The 15,987-nt window shown below is 38.1% G+C and overlaps 1 protein-coding gene across 1 annotated transcript in view; it reads left to right on the plus strand.

Annotated features, from left to right (window-relative positions):
- LOC121382736 overlaps positions 1-12,045 on the plus strand; it is a 46,112-nt gene extending 34,067 nt beyond the window's left edge. Inside the window, exon 8 of the mRNA XM_041512301.1 lies at positions 11,163-12,045. Coding sequence (XP_041368235.1) covers positions 11,163-11,173 — 11 coding nt within the window. The 3' untranslated portion in view covers positions 11,174-12,045. The remainder of the gene's footprint in view (positions 1-11,162) is intronic.
- The last annotated feature ends 3,942 nt before the right edge of the window (positions 12,046-15,987 follow it).

Consider the following 15,987-nt stretch of genomic DNA (forward strand, 5'->3'; position numbering starts at 1 on the left):
TCTATCTTTCAGCAGTAAGAATGGCTCATTATTATAATCACCTCCGAAATGTTCTTAAAGGTACAGACCCCAGTTTTTAAACACTACAGCATATGTTTCACTATTAGAGCCGTTTATGATCACTGAAATCAAACATTACTTATATTTTATTGTTTAGATTATCCATTTCCGTAGAACCGAAATGTTTGTGGTCATCCTAATATCACAAAATGCATTTTTCATATTTTTAAAAACGCACATGTGTCTGAGAAGTAGCGGCTATTGATTCGAGTTCTAGCTATTTTTTAAGGATATTTTCCAGTTTTAACGTCACAGACTCGTGTTTCACTCTGTTGTAACTTTATTCAAGTGTGTTACAGGTTTGTAGATTAATTAAACTTAGTGTCCATTTTTACGAGTTGAAACTAGGGTCTGCGCCTTTAACTATTATTTTTCATTATTGAACAAGAGAATTCAGAGCGCTGATTAACACTTCACCCAGTACCACATTATCGAGCTATCTCTCCGTATCTTAGTAAATCCACCAGATAATACTTATCATTTGTATTCGCCTTACCTGAAGCCTGTTATATTATAGACTTGGACACGTTGTGCCTAGAACTATCACACAGCAGTATATGAGTACTGGTATGAGACCAAGTGTGTATGCTAAAATGTTTTACAACTATTCCAGCCTGTTCAGATACTGTTTCCAAATTGTTGCGATTCAGGTAAATGAGGATAAATACAAAGTTTGTTGTGTCAACACAAATAATATAATCTCCTTCACGATGCGCAATCTGGGTTCCGGTAGAGTTGGGGGGTGGGTGGGGGCACACCCATGCCAGACTGATTTGGAAGACCTAATCGATCACTGAAAGTTTTTATTGATAATAATTGGAATTTGGTTTTTGGATTTAAGAACCCTTTGTTCTTGTAGACCATTCTGTACTTATATATAAACTCAAGCTTTTAAATTGTTTCTATAAAAATCTGAAACGCTTTAATTCTTATCTACAAAATTGTCAGCAGATTGTCTGTGTGGGATACTTACAATCTTAGTCCAAAAAAAAATGTTGCTGGAGTCTCAGAAAGTTCAACCCTTGGCCCATCATTATTTAAAAAAAAAAAAATTGCATCAATGTTTTGCCTTCATATATACTAAACATTGCTTAATTAATATGTATGCGGATGATGATCAAGGTACGCACATGGTAACAATTTAACAATGGTAGAATAAAATTTGCAAGTTGATTTATCACACTTTCAAAAATGGTGAACAAATAATAATGTGGAATTTAGTCTACATTAAAAAAAAAAACACCTTGTATGTTAGTAAATGCACTGCCTAAAGTAGTCATATAACACCCAATAAAACGCATACTGAACAACTGAAACCTTAATCAGTAAGGTCTCAAAAGATACGCACTTAAGGTGATCGTAGCACTAACATCACTTCGTGGAACGGGGCCTAGGCAGTACACTTTGGAAATGTAATCTCATCTCACAACTGACACTGACAATCTCACTCCTCAGAAGAATCGATACATATTTAAATCACGTTGCCGTTTAATTTATCGCTACAGAAGTTTGAAGGGGCAGACCCTAGTTTTAATCCGTAAAAATTAACACTAAGTTTAGTTAATATACACACCTGTAACACATTTGGATATATATATAGTTACAACTGAGTGAATCATGAATCTTTGACTCTGAAATGGTGAAATACCCTCTAAAAATAGACTAAAACTTGACTCCATAACTATTACTTCTCACACGCACGTGCGTTTTTAAAAATACGATAAATATATATATTTTGTGATATTAAAAACACCAGGATGACCAAAAACACCTCCACTGTACGGAAATTGAAAGTAAAGTATGAGTTCAGGTATCAAACACGGCTTAATAGTAAAAATAAAATGCCTTATTGTTTAAAAACTAGGGTATGTCCCTTTAAAAATGTATATTTTTGGTAATGCTAGTCACGGTCCATTAAATATTCACCCAAGTTGTATTGCATCGGTATTAAGTAGCTTATGATATCATCTGATATGAATCTAAGAATAAGACTTGTTTTGGATACAATAAGTGACCAAAATAGAGGTATTTGAAATTCACAAACTTTTACTATATATATTGTTAGTGGGTGCTAATTTGTAACCTAATTATTGAATTTATTTTTAATTCAAATATTAATACCTTGCTGTGAGTCTAAATTCTGTATTATGCCATTAAAAAATTGTCAGTGGGTTATTTTGAATAGTATATAGTTGGTTCATTATTTTGTTTTTAATTAAGTGAAATTGTTCATTGTACAAGTATAACCAACATGTGTATAACATTTGTAATAAAATATCCATAATGACATTTTCAGTTTTTTGTCTGTACTATATCATCCATGGCATCCTCAACGAACGGCCGTACGAAGTCTTCATCTTTATGGTGGCCACATTTCTCATTTTACTCTACATCATCCTTAACTACGTCTTTGGAAAGAGAGGCACAGTCAAGCTGGTGAGAATCTGAATTTCCCCAGTCGAGCCTTTCGTTTTCATTCAATGGCATCTTTCAACGTATTTAGTTTAAGCGTGACCTGTTTGCCTGCCTAAGGAAGACCCTTTTAACACTGTGCTATGATTGTTCGTGTACTCTCACCCACTTATAGTAGGCTTGGCACGGGGTTTGTTTTGTTTTGTTTTGTTTTCTTTTCTTTTCTTTTCTTTTTTTTCTTTTCTTTCTTTCTTTCTTCCTTCCTTTCTCTCTTACGTAGTTTTTATTTAAATTGTTTGAAACATATTTTATTGCATTTAAAAATAAATGGACTGGGCACAAGTCATCCCCATGAATAACCTTCCTAAATGAAGAGAGAGAGAGAGAGAGAGAGAGAGAGAGAGAGAGAGAGAGAGAGAGAGAGAGAGAGAGAGAGAGAGAGAGAGAGAGAGAGAGAGAGAGTGAGACTATGAGAGAGAGAGAGAGGAGACATACAGATAAAGAAAGAGTATGTGTCAGAGAGTGTATGAAAGTGTGTGTGTGTGTGTGTGTGTGTGTGTGTGTGTGTGTGTGTGTGTGTGTGTGTGTGTGTGTGTGTGTGTGTGTGTGTGTGAGAGAGAGAGAGAGAGAGAGAGAGAGAGAGAGAGAGAGAGAGCATCAAACTTTAAGTGAACGTACACAGAAATCTGTAGTTTTATTTTTGCATACTGAAAATAAGCAGCAGCGATGCTAAACGTGCCTTTTGTTTTTCCAGGTACGCCTTATCGCGGCCTGTGTTCTGTGTCTAGTTATGATTGGACTTGGTGGATGGATTGGTAAAGAGTACCTGCTATCTGGTCACCTCGTCTTCAGAATTATCGACGCCAAATTCAAATTCCAGACTATGTGCAAGATAATGTTGCTGACTTTCGATCTTCTCACTCTTGATTTGCAACTTGGAGTAAACATAATATTCATATAGATATATTTTTCATTAATTAAAATTAATGTAAATCGTTTGGTAACTGTTGTATTTACTTTGCTCTCCGAAACAAATTCACCCATATAAATTACGGCCTTGTATAATATATCATAAAGTCAGATTTGGGGCCCACATGTATTTGGGATATGATGACATTTTCAAGTTCCTATGTCCACTTTATCCTTTGTAAAGGAATGCCAGTTGTTTTATCAAATGCATGACGGGATCTATCTCAGTCGGTGGAGCGCTCACCTGAAGTGTTTGGGTCGTGTCATTATATCTTATCTCAGCAGACCCTTTGAGGGTTTTGTTTACCCAATTTCCACCAGTGCCCCCCGCGACTGGTATATCAAATGCCGTGCTATGTTTTAACCTGTCTGCGGAAAGATCCATGTAAAAGATCCCTTGCTGTTAATGCAAAATAATGTCAGAATTATCAAATGTTCGACATCCAATAAGCGATGATTAATTAATCAATGTGCTCTAGTGGTGTTGTTAAAGAAAAAAAAAGTTAAAGTTTGTTTTGTTTAACGACGTCGCTAGAGCACATTGATTAATTAATCATCTGCTATTGGATGTCAAACATTTGGTAATAATGACACATGGTCCCCCAGCTGATTTCGCGATGAGACTAGACGTGTCTACATGCGCTCTCGAGTTCCACCCCCCCCCCCCACCCCCCCCCCCACCCCACCAGCGCCTACATCTGCTGCCGACCCTCAGGGACTCACCAACGTCACCGACGAAGTAGCCAACCTCTCCTAGGGGAGGTAACCTCCTTTTTGGGGCTTAATTGGACTTTAAATGTTTTAATTTTTCTTATGTTTATTTTTTTGTAAACAGTCCAACGCACTTTACTTTGGCGCCCGTTCAATTGCTCAAATCACCTTAAAATCTTTTAGGCCGAGCAATCAAAACTACTTTCAGATTTAATTTTTCAGTCCAGACATGTGTAGAATACAACAGATTATTCTCCTTAGGACTTATGTCTTTGACCGACCACTAATTTTTTTTTTATTCCAAATTCTGCACCTCAAACGTATCCCCCCCCCCCCCCCCCCCCCCCCCCCCCCGGCCCGGACTTAGTCACTGGCGAAAGTCAGAGATTAAGTCCGTGTCAGGCGTTCGTGAAGCTTTCGTGGCATATACGCACGTGAAAAACTTTATCTGACCTGACCTGACACATGGTCATCAAACGAAACCCGCTACATTTTTTCTAATGAAGCAAGGGATCTTTTATATGCACTTTCCCATAGACAGGAAAGCACATACAACGGCGTTTGACCAGTTGTGGTGCACTAGTTAGAACGAGAAAAAAAAAACCGATCTCAAGCGAGCACTCAACCGACTGAGCTAAACCCCGCCCCTTAAAGAAAACAAATTCTCTCTTTTCCAGGCGAGTATGGTGATTCTGATTCTCAACACTGGCATGAAAGTGGACACAAAGGACATTGTCATACTAATAGTTGGAGGAATAATCACCATCACCTGGTTCGTGCTGGGCATGTGGACCGGTAAGTAGTCCTCGAGGTCATACCTAGGATGCGGGGATGGACAAGAGGGTAGGCCCTCCCCACCACCACCCCCCAAAAGAAAAATATAATAATAATAAAAAAATAAAATAAAATAAAAGTATCTACCTGTAGACTATCGTATATATCTGCACACCGTTTTTAAGCCCCCTCCGCACCCCCCCCCCCCCCAAGAGAGAGAGAGAGAGAGTGTGTGTGTGTGTGTGTGTGTGTGTGAGGGAGGGAGATAGACAGATAGATACCGAGAGAGAGAGAGAGAGAGAGAGAGAGAGAGAGAGAGAGAGAGAGAGAGAGAGAGAGAGAGAGAGAGAGAGAGAGATTGCAGTGTATGTGTGCATGCTTTTTTGCCTATTTTGTCAGGGCAATACAAAGAGTAAATCCGTTTAAAACTGTTAACATGTTCAAGCTCATGTTTCTGCACGTGAGAGAGTGCCCAGGATACTTTGTGAAAATCATAACAATACGCTCCTTTAAATTATTACCTTGTGCGTCGTCTTGGATGGACAGCCACTCTTCAGGATGATCCTACTACGATCGTATAGAGGACTGCCACTGCAAAATGACACACCCACATCCCACCCCACGCCCACTCCATCCTGGTCGTCTGTAGGGATTGAACTCTCCAGTATGATCCTACTATACTGTATGGTGGCGAAACTTAGCCCAGTGGTAAAGCACTCGCTTGATGCGCGCGGTTGGTTTGGGATCGATCCTCGTCGGTGGGCCCATTGGGCTATTTCTCGTTCCAGCCACTGCACCACGATTGGTATATCAAAGGCTCTGGTATGTGCTACCCTGTCTGTGGGATGGTGCATATAAAAGATCCCATGCTACTAATGGGAAAATGTAGCCTCTGCCTCCTCTATAAGACTGTGCAGGCGCGTGCGCAGGGGGGAGGGGGTTTGGGGGTCGAACCCCCTCCCCCCCCCTGCTCAAGGCGAATTTTTTTTTCATATCCCGATTTTTTACATTCCTGTGAAAGCAGCTCGGCTAGCCAACAGAAAACACCTCAGAATAGCCTTAGAAGGGGTCAATTTTTCAAAATTTCCCCCCCCAGACCCCCCGCCACGGGCTTCTCGACCCACCCCCCCCCCCTGCAAAATTTCCTGCGCACGCCCCTGCTGTGTGTTGAAATTACCAAGTGTTTGACATGCAATAACCGATGATTAATAAATCAATGTGCTCTAGTGGTGTCGCTAAAAAAAACCCACTCTATATGGTCATCTATAGGAGGATTGCCACACCCAAATGCATGTAATTTTGCATTGTGCAACGTATTTTTTGCCGCCTTGTGCTGACAATGTGACCTACTTTTCACAGTCTACTGCACCTAACAGGAAATCCTTGTCCAGACCATATCTTGCATACAGATGCATACAGGACCATCAAACCTCGCATGTAGGAACAACTTGGGATGGTGGTGTGTCACGACCTATTACTAGGTCACTGTGACTTACTTTTCACAGTCTACTGCCCATAACAGTAAATCCTTATCTGGACCATATCTTGCATACAGATGCATACAGGACCATCAAACCTAGGAACAACTTGGGATGGTGGTTGGTCCAAAACAAACTGTTCACCCATCCCATTGCAAAAAGTTCACATAATTAGACTTGAATCATACCCGTAACATATTCATTAATATATCTACGGTTTTCATCAAACTCCTGATGGGCGTATCATGTACCTCACCGGTACTCTTGTTCCTCAAGTGATTCCATTGGTTCCAGGTTATAAAATTGGGTAAAAACAAAACAAAAAGACAGATGGGTGGGGGTATTGTTTATTTTATATATATATATATTTATGGCTTCTAGAATCTAAAAACAAATCTACTAGCTATGGGATCAGTGATTTTAAAAATTTACTAGCCACAATTAAAAATTCACTAGCCCTTCTTTACTTTAAAGTTAATACAATTTTACTAAATAATAGTAATAATCAGATGTCATATAAAGAGGGAGATTAAAAACACTAATATTGGGGGTGGGTCAGGATATTCATATTTACAAAATAGACGTAACTGAAACATGTGACCAAAACAAATTCACTAGCCGTCGGGCATGGCAATAGTAGTTATTTACTAGCCCAACATTGAATATCACTAGCCACGGGAGTGGGGCTACCATAATCTAGAAGCCCTGATATATATATACTACTTTGACCTTTCTGGTAATGTGTTTTCAGTCCATCGAGAACATTGCGGTTTCAGCCTCGCTGGCATCTAGTACCATCGCCTGTGGTGTTCTGGTACTTACTGTCAGAGTGGCAGTTATAATATTTGCCGTGCTTGTGATGAGAAACTATAACAAGGGTTTAAACGTAAAGGGTATGTAACATATTATTTATTATTATGTTGTATTTACGTATTATTAAAATTGAGATAAGTATGTAGAACCAAATTCTAATATATTTTTAAACATGTAAATCAACTTCCCACTCCTTTCAAAACAGAAAATCAATTGTTCAACTGAAATATTTGTAAACCTATTAATAATAAATGATGTATCATTCAAATCAATCAACTAATCAAACTAAAAATGAAATGAGTGTGCAGATTTAAATTTTAAAGCGATATAGTAAAACAAAATAAAAAACACCTAAATTTATGTGTGCCTTTCAAAACAGAAAATCAATGGTTCATCTGAAATATCGGAGGCCTATTATTAGTATTAATAATAAATGGATAAATGAATGAGTTAATTAATTTAATGAACGAATGAATGTTTAACGACACCCCAGCACGAAAAATACATCGGCTATTGGGTAATTTAATGAATGATTGAATGAATGAATTTGTTAATTGTGCATTATATTTATGTTCAATATGTTTTAATATATGTTTTATTTTTCCTCGTAGCTTTCAGTGAATACTGACCGTTGTGTAATAAAAGAGACAGTTTTTAATACAAGAGTGTTACAGTTTATGTAATTATCGCGTTGTCATATTTTGTATTTCAGTATCAATAATAAATCATACATACAAATATATCCTGTTTGGTTTTTCTTTAACATCTCGGAATTTTTCAATTTAAATTTTAGTGATCTACTTTTTTCTAGATATGAGTAATATATATACTCTTCAAAAGAAGAAACGCAAAACCACATTGTCGTAACATTTGGAGAATTGATTTAATTATTGAATGGTGAGTCCGATAATTACCAAATGTTGCAGGATTGTTCACAATTCACTCTAGTCCATTGTGAGTAAGTGATAGAACACACCACCGAGGTCAAGGTCATCTGGAGTCAATACCGGGTGTGGCCTCCGCGTGTGTTGACAACTGCCTGGCACCGCCTGCCCATTGAAGCAACCAGAGTACGGATGACGTCCCGGGGGATGGTGGCCCACTCGGCCTGCAAGGCTGCTGCCAGCTCGGGCAGGGTCTGGGGCTGTGGTTGTCGCTGTCGGAGGCGTCGGTCCAACTCGTCCCATAGATGCTCAATTGGGTTCAAATCCGATGATATCGATGGCCAAGGAAGGACATTAATGTTGTTGTTCTGTAGGAAAGCCGTTGTGAGACGTGCTGTGTGAGGCCTGGCGTTGTCATGTTGGAACACTGCGTTGGCGTTGGCCATAACTGGAACGATGTGTGGCCGGAGGATCTGGTCAATGTAGCCCTGTGCATTCAGGTTGCCCTGCACGTGGACCAGGTCAGTTCTGCCAGTGTGTGAGATAGCTACCCACACCATGACACTACCCCCGCCGAATCTGTCCACTTCCTGCACGCAGTTTGCCGCATAACGTTCACCACGACGCCTATACACGCGACATCTTCCATCATGACGTCGGAGCAGAAATCGGGACTCGTCACTGAACCACACCTGTCTCCATCGCAGTTGAGGCCATTGTCGATGAAACTGGCACCACTGCAGTCGGAGTCGACGGTGTTGTGGTGTTAAGATGACACCTCGAACTGGACGTCTGGCACGAATTCCTACCTCACGTAGGCGGTTCTGTACGGTCTGGTCGGATATCCTGCGCAAACCTGGTATTGCTGCGGCTGTGGAGGTGGCAGTAGTCAATCGTTCCCGAAGGTGGCGTACCCGGATGTAGCGGTCCTGCCCGGGGGTAGTGACCCGTGGTCGACCGGATCTAGGGAGGTCACGTGTTGATCCATGTTGCTGGTAATGGTCCCACAGTCTGGAGATGGTGCTTGGGGACACATGGAATGCCCTGGCAACGGCCGTTCTGGATTCGCCTGCGTCTAGTCGGCCGATGGCATTGTTTTTCTGCGGTTCATTGAGACGTGGCATGTCCTGGATTGTCAACTGTCGGCCAGATACAGAGGCCAGGCAAGAACACCCTGCACTTTTATACTGTCGGTGTTCATGTTGCACGTGCAGACAACGCACGTGCAGTGGTGACATGGTTTGCACGTGGCTGCGTTTTTGCGAATATTCACATTTTGGAACTTTATTGTACAGTAGCTGCGTTTTATCGAATGTAACCGTGGGAATGTGTTTGGGACATGCAATGACCTTATATTCACAAAGCATGAACCGGTAGGAAACATAAAATCGGAGTTATAACCCATTTGTACCCTTTTGCGTTTCTTTTTTTGAAGAGTATATATTCGAATCTAGGAAAAAAAGTCACAGGTAAAAAAAGTCATAGAAAAAAAAACATAGGAAAAAGGTTACAGGAAAAAAAAGTCACAACTTTTAATGAAAAAATATATTAGGAAATGAAAGACAGATCGAACACATTTTGTCACTGAGAGTTTTAGTCAATGTTCTTTGTTTTCAATGTTGATGGTGTAAACGGATGTTTCACCCGATGCGACGGAGAAATTCTGTCACAGGCTTGCTTAGCTTAGCTTAGCTTAGTAACTTGTTTAACGTGTCCATATACCACTAAGGTTTCGAACACGCCTATCCCGAGTCCGGCCTCCGATAGGATCGGGAGTCTGACTCGGGACAGGGATAACCTAACAAATAGGGGAAATTTTGAAAATTAACGCCAAAAGTATAAAAAGGGGGAAATTGGGGTTAAAAAAGTTTGGCTGCGCCCTTAAAGAAACTTATCAACATTACTATCCTATATAAATTATTAATATAATATATTTTCAGCGCAAATTTAGATGGGCTGGTCTAATATTAATAATAATTCTTAAACAATATTCATTAAGCCCACAGGCTTGCGATCCTCAAGACGATCGACACACAGGTTGCGAAGGTGCTCACTGTCGCCTGCTCATGTTGAAACCATTCAATAACCCGCCAGGTTGAGAGGCGGTAGTAACCCACAAGGTTGAAGAACATGTTGTTTCAACCTTCACACAAGTTGTTCGTACGAGGATGGTGGCATCATGAACGTTCCACAGGACAGGAGCAGACTGGTTGCTGAATTTGGGAAAGAAGCACTGACGTATGTATGATCAAAGTATGTAAGTAAGTCCTCGACTTCAAGTGGATCTTGCGGCATGACAGCTTTAAGGTGTTCCATATACCCTCCTCAACTTCATCTAATGGCAAAAAGGCGAGAACATCCATCATGCCACAAAATAGGCGAAAGTCAGCATCGGCCATGTAATGTGGACCCAAGCCTAAGTTCTGAATCTTATGCCAGGTGCATAACCACATTCAATACTCTGCAAACCCATACGTTTTGTTATATAAAAATTGTGACTTTTTTCCTGTGACTTTTTTTTCTGTGACTTTTTTTCCAGCCACCATATATTCATGCTTTGGTTACTTTTGTGTGATGAAACTGAATTCGAGTTCTTTCAGATGATTTAAATATTTTGGGCCAAATTTACGAAGCCTGTTTTTACCCAGGTGTGTTAAGCATTGTAAATGTATGTAGTTACACGCGTGTAAGACGTAAACAGGTGTTTAAGCATTGTAAATGTATGTAGTTACACGCGTGTAAGACGTAAACAGGTGTTTAAGCATTGTAAATGTATGTAGTTACACGCGTGTAAGACGTAAACAGGTGTTTAAGCATTGTAAATGTATGTAGTTACACGCGTGTAAGACGTAAACAGGTGTTTAAGCATTGTAAATGTATGTAGTTACACGCGTGTAAGACGTAAACAGGTGTTTAAGCATTGTAAATGTATGTAGTTACACGCGTGTAAGACGTAAACAGGTGTTTAAGCATTGTAAATGTATGTAGTTACACGCGTGTAAAACATAAACAGGCTTTGTAGATTCGACCCTTAGTTATTTCCTTTTTCATTATTTTTCAGCTTTTGAATAGATCGAATAACCAGAAAATAAGTGAGTGGTTAATGTGCTGCAAGATGCATCAAGACAGCTCGTGTATTATGTATCATAACTTAATGACTGTGATCTTCTGAGAACGTTCATCACTGATTGTGATTCAATTTACATATATTGCATTTAGATTGAAACTCAAAAGAAGACTTCCTTGTGTTTAAGAAATGTTAAATTTAAGAGTCAAACAGACAATTCAAAGCCTTAGTTAATATATTTTTAAACATTTTATGAGCATGAACCGGTTGCTTTAAACCCCAACATACATATGTGGTTGTTTTTAATAACAAATATTTCACCTTTGGTATTCTGAAATACAAAAGACATACAACAGTCTTTTTCAGGGTATGAAAGAGTTACCGTTCATAATTATTTATTTGTTTCTTAAGATGAAATTACAATTACTATAATAATAACTGGCAAACTTTTCATCAATGTGTTACGCAAACAAGATATAGTAAAACTCCTAAAAACCAGACATTCCCTTTTCAAATATCATTACAGCACATAATATCTGGGTAGGTACAAGACTACTACAAAGATTCCACACTAACCACTAGCATCTAACCATTATCCAGATGTTCTAGACAGCCTGCCTAGATAGCTGAGGTACATGTATGTGCCCAATATAAAATGCTTGAAATCTAATTAAATATAATCATGCAAATAAAGTTAACATGAAATTAAAATATGCTTAGGAAGGTACACAGTATTTTAAGAGATCATAGTATATACATGTATGTATTAGTATTACTGACATACTGATGTAGGTGATTTTTATCTAAAAAGTAAAATTTGTTTTATTTAACGCCGCCGCTAGAGCACATTGATTTTTTATCTTATCATTGGCTATTGGACGTCAAACATATTGTCATTCTGACACTGTTTTTAGAGGAAACCCGCTGTCGCCACAGAGGCTACTCTTTTTACAACAGGCAGCAAGGGATCTTTTATTTGCGCTTCCCACAGGCAGGATAGCACAAACCATGGCCTTTGTTGAACCAGTTATGGATCACTGGTCGGTGCAAGTGGTTTACACCTACCCATTGAGCCTTGCGGAGCACTCACTCAGGGTTTGGAGTCGGTATCTCGATTAAAAATCCCATGCCTCGACTGGGATCCGAACCCAGTACCTACCAGCCTGTAGACCGATGGCCTGCCACGACGCCGGTATGATTTTTACCTGGTCCAAATCAAACAAACATTCAACATGCCCATATGCACTAAAGATTCAGACCATTCAATAGGCAGTATACTTCAAATATCAATCACTATGTCTTTGTAACATGAGGTTGGTTAAAAAAAAGAAGCCTGTTTTCTTTAACAACACCACTAGAGCACATTGATTTATTAATTATCGGCTATTGGATGTCAAACATTTAGTAACTTTTACATATAGTCTTAAAGAGAAAACCTGCTACATTTTTCCATTAGTAGCAGGGTATCTTTTATATGCAACATCTCCCAGACAAGATAGCACATACAGAGACGTAGCTAGTTGGGGGTGGGGGGGCAACTGATTAGTTAATACCCGGTAGTCTAAAACACCTTAAACGGTTAAGAAGAGAATTTTCTTTAAGTTTATAATTTTTTCCAGATTTTTGTTTTTGGCAGGGGGGGCAACTGCTCTCCTTTCTCTTCCTGCTAGCTACGGCCCTGACATACCACAGCCTTTGGTGAGGTTGTCAATGCTCAAAGTAAAGTAATGTTTGTTTTATTTAACGACGCCACTAGAGCGCATTGACTTTTAATTTTATCAGACTATTGGACATATCAAACATATGGTCATTCTGACACTGTTTTAGAGGAAACCCGTTGTCGCCACATATGCTCAAAGACGCAATCAGTTTGTGACAGTTAAAAATTAATATGGATAAAGTTTGAAGTTGGTCACCAAAAAAAACCCATACTGAAGTGGAAGATGGTAAAATTGGTACAAAATGTTGCTCAAATAACTTGTTGTAAAGCCATTCATGAATATAATTTTTAAAAAGTGTATGAAAGGTTGTGTACATTGTGACAAAATGTTTACATATGAAATGTAAAATTATTATTTTGATTCTTCTTTGCATATTCTTATTTACGTTTTTAATTTAAAAAATAATAACGTGTGACAAAAAATGGTATTGTTTTATATTAATTTATGAAAGTTTTCAAAACTGTACAATCATGTAGTTCAAGCGTTACATCTTTTTATGCATACCTTTCACCAGAACACAGTTGCTATAGTTTAAAAGCTAAATGGGTTTTTTTGTTTTTTTTTTTTTCTTCCAATATTGTGCAAGAAAGTTAAAAAAACAACAAAAAAACATTTAGATACAATCTTTCAAACTGAAGCACATTTTTCACAACTTAAAGATGGAGGGATGGAGGTTTGTGTGTGTGACAGAGAGAGTGAAAGTGTGAGTGTGAGAGAGAGAGAGAGAGAGAGAGAGAGAGAGAGAGAGAGAGAGAGAGAGAGAGAGAGAGAGAGAGAGACAGACAGACAGACAGACAGACAGACAGACAGACAGAAACAAAGAAAGAGTGTGAGAAAGAGTGAGAGAGAGATGAAGAGATACAGATAAAGAGTGTGTGTGAGAGAGGGGGCATGAAAGTGTGTGAGAGATAGAGACAGAGTGAGAGATACAGAGAAATACACTTATACAGACGGAGAAAAAGTGTGTGTGAGACAGAGAGAGAGATGGAGAGAGACGGAGAGATGCAGACAGTGGGTGTGTGTGTGACAGAGAGAGAGAGAGAGAGAGAGATGGAAAAAGAGTGAATAACAGACAGAAAGAATGTGTGTGGTATTGTATTACTGTTTTAAAGTAATTTCAAAAAGAAACGTTCTTGTTAAAATATTTATTAAGCTCACATTACATTTACATTACGTACTGGGTGTACACATAAATGTATAATATACAAATACATATGTATCATTTAGAAACATTTAAAGTAATTAAAAGATTATCACAATTTACAAAATGAAATTAAAAAATAATTATTCTTTGTCATGTATTATATAGTTAACAAGCCATGTGTTTAAATGTTGCTAAAAGGGTGCAATACATACTAGAAAAAAAAAGAGAAAAAAAGAGAAAAAAACAGTCATCATGGTCGGAAAAGTACATGTAATACCTACATGTATATCTGACTTTTTCACTTTATAACGGCAAGACAAAAACAGTCTCTATAATAAAATGTATCTTTAATCAATGAATTCATTCATCCTTTTATATTTATTCAATTGCCACTGAAAATTGAAAAAGAATTTTATGACTGGACTAAAATAAATTAAAGTTACATTTGCATATTTGAAATTGGTAAACAAAAGATATCTCTATTCTGGACTGAACTTTGGAGATGGCATTGGGTTAACTTGATATTTTTCTATTGTCCCCATGATATTGAAACAATGAAAATAATCAACTGTATTTTAAAAATCTAGAAAAAATTGACAATTATTCATTCTTTCTACATGTCATTATTTTAGTCATTATTTTATTTTTATTTTTTTTTTTTGTCTTTTAGATTTATGCGATTATGACTTAAAATAAACCATTGTAGATACTGAATGATTTTGAAAAGCAGGCTATGCATATGTGTATCTGGAGTATTAAAGAGATTGTTACTCAGTTTACTGCCACTGTTAAAGGGACAGACCCTAGTTTTTAAACACTACAGCATATTTTTCATTATTAGAGCCATTTATGATCACTGAAATCAAACATTAATTACTTATATTTTATTGTTTAGATTATCCATTTCCATAGTGTTTCTGGTCATCCTGTTGTTTCTAATATCACAAAATGCATTTTAGCGGCTATTGATTCGAGTTCTAGTCTATTTTTAAAGGATATTTTCCGCTTTTAGTGTCACAGACTCTTGTTTCACTCAATTTTAACTTTATCCAAGTGGGTTACGGGTTTGTAGATTAACAAAATTAGTGTCCATTTTCACGAGTTGAAACTAGGGTCTGCACCTTTAAAATGATTCTGACTAACAGAGCCATTTTAACAAATAAAATTAAATATTAAATACATTTGCGGGAGGGGGGGGGGGGGGGGAACTATCAGTGTCTATATATTCAATGTGTTTCTGATCATCCTACTGTTTTTACTAACTCAAAACTTCATTTTAATTCCAAATACTAGTATATAAATTGTAATATATATTTTTTATTACAAATGAAATAATTGGTACATGTACATGCAGTTAAATCCAGTTTGGGCTACTACAAATATCAGTACAACCAGACAAAAAGAAAGAAATTATTAACTTAACGATGTGCTCAACACATATTATTCATGGTTAAATGGTGTCTGGCATATGGTTAAGGACCACACAGATAATCATAGCAAAATCCTGCTACAGCCACTTTAGGTACTATTGATTTTAACTGTCTGCAAGAGATCGTTTGTATGCACTATCCCAGAGACAGGACAGTACGTAACATGGCCTTTGTTACACCAGGGAAATAGCCTAACTGTGCATCACGTGAATGCTTTACTACTGGGCTACGCCCTGCTCCTTAGCACGACCAGAAGCACATTATATTAGTATATAGAGACACAGTAGGAACGACTTTGGGAGTTGGGGAGTGGATACTGATGGATTGGGTACAAACTCTATATCAGATTTTGGTTACAATGGCAAACATTAATGTGATAAATAAAAAAATTAAAAATTAAAAAAAGGCTCACAAGTGAGAGGAAAACATGCCCCCACCCCTCTCCCCCCAGTTCCTACGGGCTTGAGACAGATTAATGTATTTAATATGTAATTTCTATAATTAAAAGGGCTTTATTAGTCTGG

Source organism: Gigantopelta aegis, chromosome 10, assembly GCF_016097555.1.
Source record: "Gigantopelta aegis isolate Gae_Host chromosome 10, Gae_host_genome, whole genome shotgun sequence".
Lineage (NCBI taxonomy): Eukaryota > Metazoa > Mollusca > Gastropoda > Neomphalida > Peltospiridae > Gigantopelta > Gigantopelta aegis.